Source organism: Pimephales promelas, chromosome 1, assembly GCF_988280905.1.
Source record: "Pimephales promelas chromosome 1, fPimPro1.hap1.1, whole genome shotgun sequence".
In the NCBI taxonomy this organism is placed as follows: Eukaryota; Metazoa; Chordata; class Actinopteri; order Cypriniformes; family Leuciscidae; genus Pimephales; species Pimephales promelas.
This window is the reverse complement of record NC_142769.1, coordinates 49,443,316-49,455,948: the sequence shown is the minus strand read 5'-3', so window position 1 is coordinate 49,455,948 and position 12,633 is coordinate 49,443,316. Positions and strand designations below refer to the sequence as shown.

Here is a 12,633-nt window from a genome sequence, read left to right as displayed (position 1 = left end):
GACCAACGGGGCCAACTAAAACATTGAATTAACGTTAGTCGAGCTAGTTGCAGATATTATATTGCAATATTATAGTAACTTAAATTACATTAACCAAAGATAACTTTAACATTACTGAAATGCCTTTGATCTAACTCTGGAGAGACATTGAGCGAACAGGTGACGGAGATCGGAATTAGACTTTTCCAGTTTTGAAGGTAAGTGACAATGAGTTGAAATGTTTTTATCTTCGATGCGGCGTGGATGCACAAAAAAAAAAAACCCTGCCTTTCTTCCATTATGAGCGCGCACACCATGCACCTTCATTTGAAATCAAACTTGAGCGCACAAAAGATGTGAGCAGGCCCTTTAACGGCTTTATCATGCTCACTCAATAAATTGTGTTTTCTTAATATGTTTTTATTTGTACACTTGATGCATTTGAAAATAGCCTAAATAATGTAACAAAATGAATATAAACCTATGCCTTCCTACAATACAGCCTATTATTATTTGGATTGATTTTTTAGGCTATTTGGGTTTTTTGTGTGTTTGTTTTAAAACGCCTAGAATGGCTGGACAAAAGTTAACCCATAGCTTTGAAAGTAAAGAAGAATATAGCCTGTGTAATGAGAGCTTTTGTTAGGATTTTTCATTATGTGGCAGATAGCAGTTATATTTTTTGTAGCGTGTGTGGTCAGGTGCGCGATTGTGAATGTCACTATAGACCTAGAACACACAGTGCTTCTCACTTTGCAGTAAAAAAAAAAAAATCACTTAATTTTCAAAGAATTGTATTATTATTATAGTTATGTATTTTATGTTTTTTCATTGTTGTTTTATAAATGCTCTATGACAACTGCTTAAAAAATTATCAAAACACCACGGTTTTTTTTTTTTAGTCGACTGATCGTTGCGCAGGACAAGATTTTGGTCGACTAAGGATTTCTTTGGTTGACTACAGCCCTAATCCCTAATTGGTAGAGAGCTTTTCACAATACATATCATTTCAAAAGCAGCTAGAAAATGCACTTAACTATGGAGTGATGTTATCAGTTATGCATTTCAGAAACGTACCAATAAAAATTTGTACAGTATCTAATAATGTATTAATTGAAGGCAGAACAAAGCTAATTTAAGTAATGAATACATAAATGTTTAAGACATGATTTGGACTCTGACTAATATGGTATGGCTTAATGGAAATGCAGATACTTACGCTTAGATTTTTAATACACAATGTTTTTCAACAGGTGACATTTTATATTTTGGTCCTTCAGTGGAGTTTTATATTAGTTGTTTAGATTAGTCGACTAATCGAAAAATTAGTCGAAAGATTAGTCGTTAGAAAATTAGTCATTAGTGGCAGCACTAAATAAAATTAATATGAACTAGTCTGATTTTTGTGAAATCAGACTAAAGGACCGTTCACACTAAGCATGATAACGATAAAGATAACTATATGCGTCCACACCAATGACCGATAACGGTCTTTTTATTCTAAGCCCGCGCGTGCACTCGCGCCAGTGCAGTGGATTCAAAGTAGTGAAAAATGGATGACTGACTGCTGCTTAAAAGACGAGAGGAGTTGGGAGCGCATCTAAACAGCGAATCTAACAAGTCTAGTGTAATATCTAACAGTGGATTTATCTGACAAAGTCAATGACGGGATAAAAACATTGCCTAGTCAACACCTTTATGTATACAAAGCCTTTTTCACTGCGACTTCAGCAATGTTGTCAACTAGCGCTGGATAGCCTACTTGAGGTAATTTTGTAACATATCTCATTGTAAGTACTTCTCACCGTTTATTACCAGGATACGACCGATTGCTTTCCATATAACGTTATCCATCGTTTTTAACGTATCCTTGAAAAGGGGGTTTGACTTGTCAAACAGTGGAGCTGTCATTTTAAATGCGCGAGACCTTTAAATTAGAATGGATTCTGATTGGTTGTCAGTGTTTTATCGTTGGACAGCTAGAAAAAAATCGTTCTGAAAGTGATCCCAACGATATAGTTCCTCATATCTTTATCGTTATAGCTGTGGTGAGAACTCTGTTATTCTTTAATATGGAGAACGATTTTTAGAATTATAGTTATCTTTATAGTTATCGTGCTTGGTGTGAACGGGCCTTAACAGTTCTACATGAAGTGACTGTAGCTCAGTCTTGTCCATCATCATATACATTCACATACATTGAACGAATCTGTGTATTGTATGCGTTCACTAACTTCAAAGTATAATGAAAAACAAAGTACTTCCCAACAGACAAACATGACCGAAATTTTGAGGTGAACAGTCCCTTTAAAGGCCTAGCTTGCAGAAGCACGTGACAAGCAAAAGTGTCTTCCTGGTTGTTCCTACACCCACTGAAAACAACAGAACCTAATAATGTCCGTTTTTACGACGAATATTTTAGCAAACATATTATTCAAAATGACTAATGGGATAAACACAAAGAGCAAAACTATTATCTTGCGATAACATCCTGCATATTAACACAACTTCTACGCCACAACGAAGCGCATTATAATTACAAAAAGCACAAGATATTCAAGCTCTCGATACGCAATGAGTGATCACGTGCAGTTTTAAACAGTATCCTTGTCTAACTAACGTTCATAAAGCATTATCAATCGATCAGTTTCTGACATTCACCGTATTAGGGGGTGCACCGTTCCCGGAAGTACTGCAATACCGGGTCGATGCGTGGAGTGGACGGAGCAAGCCCCTATTCCATCTCCCTGATCCAAAAATCAATTTAATATATGGTGCCCGGGTAGGGCACGTATCAGATATTAAACTGATAAGAACAGATACTACACTTGATCTTAGCCAAAAGGCCGAGAAGCGATACCCACAATGGGTCTGCAGTAGCGACCAGACTCTTGTAAACAGCAAACACGACGACGGTGAGAAGTTATGCATTTATATTATAAACTCTTTTTGTGTCCATAATAGTATAAAAGCTTACACCTTATCATATAAACACTGGCTTATAGGACATGTAGTTAAAAAAAGAATGACAGTTACTTTCTTCAATGAAGTCTGACAAGGACAAGCAGACATGCTAATGAGGTAGCTACTAGTTCTCCAACCAGAAACCTGGAAACTTGCACGCTTCGATAATGGATAATTCCCGGAGTTTTATAAAAACAAACGCAAACGAATCAAATTGATTTTTAAAAAAAGCTTAACCTAAGACATGACAGTACAAGTAAAATACACAGAATCTATCAAGTTAATGTAAAACATTTCCTTTAAATGCGGTGAGGATATGCCCCCAGTGGACAAATGAAGAACTGCCTCCCCAACAGCTCCACATTGATACGTAGGCCTATGAAACTCATGTACAGTCTATGATAAACAAATGTCATTGGCAATATTGATAATACTTTAAAAGGGAAATACATTTGTACACAACAACAGACATCGTGACTTTTCTTCCGACAACAAACAGCAAGGCACATCGTTTCTTTCCACGACATCAATAAACATGACATCGCCTGAAGTTCACTAGTGCTAACTTACATGAAGACAAACATCCAGCCCCATCAGCAACTTTTACAATTTCGAGTCAGAATATTCAGCAAAGTACTCAAATGTATGTTTTCCTCGCACAAAATGTTATGAACCCAACCATCGGCAATATTAATTATAGGGTGATATAACTTCTACATGATCGACCCATATTTTATCTCAGATTACACAATAATTAGGTCAACATCCTGATGTAAATGCATAACGTTAAGTTTTGAAAGTTGAAACAACGTGTATTATGTGTTTAATTCCACATGTAACGCTATCCAGTTAACGTAGGCCCGTTAACTAGCGTTACACGAGAAATTCAAACAGTAACGCCACAACCGATTGACAACAACAAACCGTCAACAACATTGGCAAAACATGTCAAATAACAGTCGACTCTCGATTAATGTTAAACAAAATGTTTTAAGTTACTTACCTTGCTTCCACCCCGAGCTGTAACACTTGTTACACTAAACGTACAATGCCAAACCTCACGCGACCGCTGCTCAAGTGCGCCATATAATGACGTGTTACAAATTTACGTGATATGTAACGCGACCAGATTGGTCAAATGTTTCCAATTTTCACTAACTTTAGAACCCAAAAGATTGGTGTAGCCTACTGTTATGTTATTAAAAATGCTATGTTTATCAATTAACCGGCCTAGAATAAAAATATAGAATCAAAATATATTACTATTGTAAAATCAACATGTTGATGTTTGCTCTCGCTAACGATTTGTCAATAGACCTTATGCGTCTTAAACCATTTTATAATTTTGTCTTTGAACTTTTAACTTTTTTTGCGGTAGCTCTGTATATTTATGGCATCACTGTCAAAGATTAGGGGAGAGCGGGGCACAATTAAACGCTTTTTGACTTTCTCAGTTTGTATACTTAGGATTTAGAGCATTATTTTTTTCCCCACTGTGGCTTTGCTTTATTAATACAGTGTCTGATCTAATCAAAAAATATATACAACTCAAACCAAAATATTTTCTTAATAAAATACAATTATTAACCTTTTCATATAAAATAATGGCATTTTTTAATAATTAAAAATAACAAATTTTTGACAACAAACACACTGGAAAACACACCTATACAGCATAGTTCAAAACAAAATACTAATTAATAATTTCTGAACATTGATTCTGTCATTATTTACATGTTTCTCATGTTTTCTCAATAGAATTCATAAAAGTATTGAATAGCATGTTACGACAGGGTTTAAACCCTGCTAGTGTCTATTGCTAGTTAGCAGAGTTGTCTAATTTTAAATAAACACAAAAAATAGAGACGAACAATTTTTTTTTTAATGTTTTGCTATATGGTTAAATAAATGTTCAGTGACACCTTGCACAGATTTCTGAATTTTGGTGCAATGTTTTCTAGTGTTGAAATGGCAACTAGTAAATACACCAAGTTTCGTCATGCTAGCAAGTGTGAAAGTATTTAAAACAAGTGTGTTACAACTAGCCAATAGCGTTACATTGTGCGGCACAGGGTTGCCACCTTCAGTGAGGCAAAATAAGGGACACCCATACACGAGATAAATAAATAATTAAATGAAATAATAACAAAAAAATGTGTCAAGGGTATGGAACTGGTTATTTCAACATGACGACTTGACAGCTCAACAATAAACCACGAGAAAACATGACATCAAGTATGTGAGCTTGCAACAAAAAACATATTATTATTTTACATTTTATTATTTTACATTTTATAATTTTACTTATATATATATATATATATATATATATATATACCAGTAATCATGTTTTTGACAATTCTGCATGGATGGGATATTTTTATTGTTTTTATTTACTCAAATTGATTTTGAATTTATTATGTAATTGTTTGCCTAATTTTTTTTTTTTAAATTTGCACTTTTAAAACTTTCTTTTAATTGCCACAAAGTGTGTATTACAGATATGACCATAATTTAGTATACATATATGATTAATATTTAATAATACCAATTATAATGTATTTATTAATCTGTTTAATAACATTAACAAATATAGTTACCTTTCTACCAAGCTCTGACAAATGTATGGAATACCATATTAATATTATATATTTATTTTTCAAAGAAAAAACAACAAAACAATAGGCCTATACCGCATGTTCTCTAGACTCGTCACTATGGAAAAAAAGACACTAAAATGCATTCTTGCGCAAATTGACTACTCTACTTCTTGTGAAATTGATTTTATTATAATTACTATTAGTATTATCTATAGGCTACTGTAAAATCCTCATTTATTTATTCAACTATGTGTGGGTCTATGTAAAATTATGTCCGTTGATATGACTATTTGTATTATTGGTAAGAAAATCTATTTATGTATTTATTTATGTATTCAGACATATTGTTAATTCTATAGTAGCCTATTAAAGGATAAAATTCTCTAGGTTTGTTAAGCATAAGTTATTTTCTCCACAACATGTACATTTTTATTATTAAATATGTATTAAATATATCTCTCTCTTATTTCTTATTATAACTTATTTAGGCTACTCATTGTCACTGACACTTTCCAGCCAAGTATTTGTTTCCTCCTACTCTCGTCATTACTTTTGCACCCACTTTCGTTTCAGAGGTATACGCATAGGCAAGACCCGCCCTCTTCTGACTCTGATTGGCCCTGAACCTGATGGTATATTAAACAAACCAATCAAACCAACAATGGCAGCGAGTATTACCCAATCAAGGGTAGAATAGGACGAGTCTTCACAGAATGCGGGTGGCATGATTTGCATGGGATCATGCGTTCGGAAATACGGGACAAACCGCGTCCCGTATTGATTCAAAACGGGACGCGCTGTTTACTTCACAAATACGGGACGATTCCGTATTTTAAGGGACGGGTGGCAACTTTTGTGCCCCGCGCTCCCCAGATTAGGGAAGCAGATTTAGGCTAATTATTAGAGTTAACGAATATTATCATGAGCCTTTTGAATCGGATCTCATTACAAATGTATTCATTATTTATTCAAAGCTCATTCCTAAATCCGTAATACCTTCATGCTGTGGAAAAACAAACCGGAAGACAGAACACGACGAGTGCAGCACTGAAAAGGAGCGCGGCTTCATTCATTCACCATAACATAAGCTATTAAAAATTCATAAATTCACAAAAAATAAAACAATCAAAACATATACGCTCACTTGAGGTGGTTTTTGACTTATAGTCGAAAAATAGTTAATTCGAGGTTCAAGTGCTTCACTGTTTCAATACAACCTTTGAGGGTAAAGAACGACTCTAAAAACAATTGTTATTCCAACAAACAGTTTATTTTGCGTTTTAATTGTGCTCGTTATACATCATTAAAGATGGTCAAATGAATGGAGAAATTACGTTAGTGGAAATATCACTGGCCTTACAATAGCTCAATAAATGTGGTCAGTTGCCATTTATAACACAAGATATTATGAAATAGGCTGTAAAACAGGGCCTTGTTGTTCAGTCATGGCTTTACTGTAACTCGTCCTTACATTGATCAACCAGACACACTTAGGCTATCACAACACGTTAGACAGTAATGATCAGTAAATCAGAAACGTCATCCACTTGTGCTAACAGACCATAAATGGCACTGATAAAAGCACTGTAAATATTGTCAAGTCTCAAAGGGCATTCGGTGGTGTCAGTGTGGGTCCGTGTCGCGCTAAGAACAACACAACTATCGACAGTTTCTCTTGAATCTGATTTTTAATACTGAGATTCGTCACAATGTGTACTGGAAAGTGTGCACGGTTGGTGGGGCTAATACTTCTACCCTCGGCTTTTTTGTGCATAATAGCCAATATACTTTTATTCTTCCCTAATGGGGAGAAGCTGGAAACGAATCAGATTTCCCTGCAGGTCTGGCTTATGGGAGGTGTTCTTGGTGGAGGACTATTTGTGAGTATTCAGTCTTTCTGGATTTGATGGTCATTGTTTGAACTTGAGAATACAAATTAGGGACTTATAGGAATTTAGTCAAATGAGTTCGGGTTGATTGGGACATTTTTCCCAGTTATTTCAATGGTAAAATGTGTCCCACTCAACCTAAACTCGTTTTAGACATGATACATCAAACACACTGACTTTTCTTTATCGAATATGATATGGCATTATGATCGATAAAGAGACTTACACTGTAAAAGATCACAACATTTTTTCTTTGGTCAAATTAACTTAAATAATTTATTTAGTTGAGATAACTTATTATTTTGAGTTTCTGGTGATTAAATCAATCTCCTTCATTGTATTAACTCACTTTTTCCAGTTCAATCAACTTAAAATTTTAAGGCAGCCAGGTTGCTTACTTTTTTAAGTTAAACCAACAATATATTTTTACAGTGTAGAATTGAGGAATAATTTGTGTGTTGTTAATAAGAAACTGTAGGGGAAAGTATCTGAATACAGGAACCTTGGATTTGAGGAACAAGGATGTGGCTGTTATTAGAAACATTACGCATGCATTTGGAGCTTCATTGCTCACACCCTGAAAAATTGGTTTATTGACATTGTAACATCCTGAATATGACCATAATGGATTAATCCGGAGTAAAGTTACATCAATCAAGCCATTTACACAGGATCATGCATGAAATGTTACAGAAGTATTGGACTGAGTTTGATGCATTTTAAACTCTTAAAATTAAAGATTCCAAAATGGAGTTTTCTCAGCGATGTCATAGAAGGGCAAGTTTGGGTGAATAGTTCTTAAAGGGACAGTACATCCAAATAAAGATTCTGTTTTTATTATTTATCTAAACCTGTATCTTTGTTCTGTTGAACACAAAACAAGACATTTTGAAGAATGATGGTAACCAAACCAAATGCTGGCCCAGATTTCACTATTGAAGTCAATGAAGTAAATGATGACAGATTTTTATTTTGGGGTGTACTGTCCCCTTTAAAACTGTCCACCCCAAATTGCTCTTCTATGACATCGCTGTGAAAACCCCATTTTGGATTATTTTTAAGAGTTTAATTGTCCCTCAAAATGCACTAAATTACACACTAAACTCACTCCACGTTTTCTGTAATATTTTTACTTGCACAAAGCATGATCACTCTCTAAAAACTGCTGGGTTGTTTCAACCCAACTTTGGGTCAAATATGGGCAAACCCAGCCATTGGGTAATTTTTTTTTAATTTCATTTTTAACCCAATGTTTGGGTTTGTCCATATTTGACCCAAAGTTGGATTAAAACAACTCAGCATTTTTAGAGTGATGTGACCTTTTCTTTTAAGATTTTAATAATTAGAAGAACCATTTTCTATTCAATGCATGGTACAAAGGAACTAAATTAGTAGGCCTATAGATTTTGATTTGCTTAATGATTAGACAACAGTGTACTTTCTTGAGTGAGGTCACCTCATTGTGTATATACAGTATATATATATATATATATATATATATATATATATATATATATATAATATTTAAGCCAGAATGACCTGATGATGAGTATTTGATACAAACATTATAGTGAATCTTCTGACCTTGACATCACAGTTAATGATAAGTACATTTCCGCTCTCTTTCATTCATCAGATGATGTGTCCAAGCTGCTCAGCCATCAGAGCCGGGGGCAAAGGTTGCTGTGGGGCTGGTTGCTGTGGAAACCGTTGCCGTGTAAGTAAAATATGTAAAATCACTATCACATTTAATATATTCATTAATTATAATGATCTACCTGCATTGACACCATTATATGAGACCTGAACTGAGCTGGACAATGGCATATACATATATATATATATATATATATATAAATAAATGAACTAAATTAATAACTTTTTCACAAAAAAAATGAACCATCACTGAACTTACTTAAGCTGGACTGTGATGCTATTTTCTTCTAAAAAACAAACTTTGTTGCATTATTTTCCTTTTATTACTGTAAAGCGGCTTTGAAACAATATCAAGTAAAAAGTGAGACTTGACTATGACTTACAGCAAGAAGCTCACTATAGAGGACATGTACAACTATTTCATGCTGTGTTTGTTTTGTACAGATGCTGAGTTCTGTTTTCTCGTCTGTATTTGGCGTTATTGGGTCGGTCTACTGTGGTTGTGTCGCCATTGCAGCGCTGGCTGTCGGGCCAAAATGCAGAGTGGGCGAAGACTGGAAATATCCCTTTGAGGATAAATCAGAGTAAGAACACTTAAAACCTAAAACAAAAGGGTTAGTTGCTTTAGTTGTTAATATAGATAATCATTATACTACAGTCAGCAGGTTTAAAGGGATAGTTCTCTTTTAACCCCTTAACTGTCACTGTCCCGGTATCGGGACGCATAACTTTACTTCACTATATTTCTATTAAATCTTAATCTAATTATGACAAATTATATATTGTTGAAAAGGTCTAAGACTTCTAAATATATATTCTACCCCTGTTTTGTGTTACAAATTATGTAGGAAGAGTAAATGATGAATTTATGACAAGAGTGCACCTCAAAAAAATCTGCATCATAACATGAGGTCTGACCTTTGTCACAAAAAGTCGATGCACCCACTTTTAATCATTGAAACTTCTGTTTTTATGCTAAAAGTTCATAATAAAACATATAATCTAGTATTTTTCAATAAAAATAAAAATTATAGTATAATATTATCCTCTAAAAAGTATAATATGTGTGTGTGTGTGTATATATATATATATATTATCCTAAAATATAATATAATTTTTTTATCGCTTTTTTTATTATATCACATATTTTAGTAGTTATCATAAATTTGGTATCATTTGAAAGCTTATAAACTCAGAATTCATCCTGTGAAGACCAGTTTATAATTGAACATTGCGTTACCATAGAAACGGTACTTATTTTATCAGGCTCCTCCCCTTTTGGGCATCATTATATTCAGAATTTATAATCAAAACCTTTTCTAATCTTGACAAAACACATATTGTCAGAAAGGTCTGAGTCTCAAGGTTCCAAATTTTGTGACAAAATTGATATTTTGGCAGAAATGTATTAATTTGTAAAGGCAGAATGTATACAATTAAATTCAATGGAATTCAATGGCACCCGGTGGTGAACTAAGTGAACTACCCCTTTAATGTGAATTTAATGTCACTCAAATTGCAGTTGATTGTGTGTCCACTAGATGAGGCCCTTCTCAAGCTCTTTTTTCTCTTCTCTCTGTCTCGCTGGAACAGAAACAGCACTAGTTACCTGGTGGATCAGACTAGATGGTCCGAATGTGACTTTCCTGACAATGTGGTGCTCTGGCACATCGTGCTGTTCTCCATCCTGTTGGGTCTGGCTCTGTTGCAGGCGATACTCTGTGTCATTCAGGTCGTGAACGGATGCGTGGGCTGCTTCTGTGGAGACTGCCGAAAGAGAAAATCGGTACATCTTACAGAAACATTAAAAAAAGCATTTACAGTAAAAAAAAAAGTAATTTATTGAGCAAAAACTACATTGACGTGTCATAGAGAAACACTTTTTTACAGGAGTTATAACCAGTAACCAGTGTTGGGGAAAGTTACTTTTAAAAGTAATGTGTTACAATATTATGTTACTCCCTTAAAAGTAACATATTTTATTAGATACTTTTTATGAGACTAATATGTTACGTTTCTTTTGCATCATGTTTTCTCAAGTGGGCTAGTGAGAAAAAGTAACAAAAGTTATATTTTTGGCAAATAAAGGGTGCTTTCATGACAAAAGTAAAAATGCAGCAATAAACACGTGTTGTTTATCTAAAATCATGGTTGAATTGGATAATCGAATATCAGTGAGATTCAATTTAATGTTTAATTATTGCAGGTTTGTGTAATATTGTGAGTTTGGACTGTTTTTATTAATTTTTAGGAAATCTGAATCTATTTTTGTTAGGGCCGTCAAACGATTAATCACGATTAATCGCATCCAAAATAAAAGTTTGTGTTTACATAATATATGTGGGTGCACTGTGTATAATTATTTTATATATATATATATATATATATATATACACACATGCATGTATATTTAAGAAAAAAAATTTATATATAAAATATTTATATATAATATACATTAGACATAAATACAGTATGAAAATATTTCTTAAATATATACAAGCATGTGTGTGTATTTATATATATATATATATATATATATATATATATATATATATAATAATTATACACAGTGCACCCACATATATTATTTAAACACAAACTTTTATTTTGGATGCTATTAATTGTGATAAATCATTTGACAGCCCTAATTTTTGTGCAAAAACTACAGTAACCATCATGTTCACACAAAAGTACTCTCCACTTATTTATGATTTCTCTCAATATGAGGACAGCAGAAAACAAAGTAACTTGCATTACACATTTGAAAAAGTAACTCGGATAAATGTATGTAATATACCGTTTGAGTAATGAGTTATTTTCTAGTTACTTGAAAAAAGTAATCAGATTACGTAACTCGTGTTCCCGCCAACACTGCTTGCTCTTTGAGGTCTATAAAAAACAAACAAATGCAATCCGTAAACCTTTAAGACCTCTGAAATAATGACCTCTTACACACTGAAATAATTACATAATTATAATAATTAATGAACATTTTCATATGGGCTTTGAGACTGATCTCTTTTCTCTGTACAACAGGATGAAGGAGGTCTGTGAGATCTGCTGAGGGGGAAAACTACAACAACTACAACAATGGACTAACAGCTTTCACACAGAATGCTTATAAGAATCACTAAAAAGGGTTGTGTGTAAATTTAACCTTATTTGAACTTTATTCTGTATTTTTATGCACTGAAAAAAAATTGGAGTTGGATTTACTTGAGAAAAGCTAACTAACTTTTTTCACTCGGAAAATGCTAGTAAATTTACAAAGATTTGCCAAGTAAAAACCTAAACATATATAACAGTAGCTTTAATTAGAAATCTATTAAGTTAAATGAAATATTGAATTAAGTAAACTTTACAAAAAATATTTTTTAACTTGGCTAGTAAAAGGTTGATAATGTCGATTTCCTTTGCCTTTGTATTACATATCACTAAAACAAAAATATTAAAATGTATTAGTCATTTATAGTATATGCTTTACTTAGATCATCTTGTCAGATGTTACGCATCATGTGAATGTAAAGACCTCAATACTTGGTAGA

General features: G+C 33.4%; 1 protein-coding gene and 1 non-coding gene across 2 annotated transcripts; one reads left to right on the top strand and one right to left on the bottom strand.

Annotated features, from left to right (window-relative positions):
* Positions 1–2,646: 2,646 nt before the first annotated feature.
* LOC120470468 (U2 spliceosomal RNA) lies at positions 2,647–2,837 on the bottom strand. Its single transcript, XR_005620532.2, has one exon. It is a non-coding gene; the product is annotated as a U2 spliceosomal RNA (small nuclear RNA).
* Positions 2,838–7,134: 4,297 nt separating this feature from the next.
* tm4sf5 (transmembrane 4 L six family member 5) lies at positions 7,135–12,360 on the top strand. The gene is made up of 5 exons (XM_039658254.2): positions 7,135–7,423; positions 9,069–9,149; positions 9,533–9,672; positions 10,682–10,874; positions 12,125–12,360. Exons 1-5 carry the CDS (start codon positions 7,253–7,255, stop codon positions 12,140–12,142), a joined length of 603 nt encoding a protein of 200 aa, XP_039514188.2. The 5' UTR covers positions 7,135–7,252; the 3' UTR covers positions 12,143–12,360.
* The last annotated feature ends 273 nt before the right edge of the window (positions 12,361–12,633 follow it).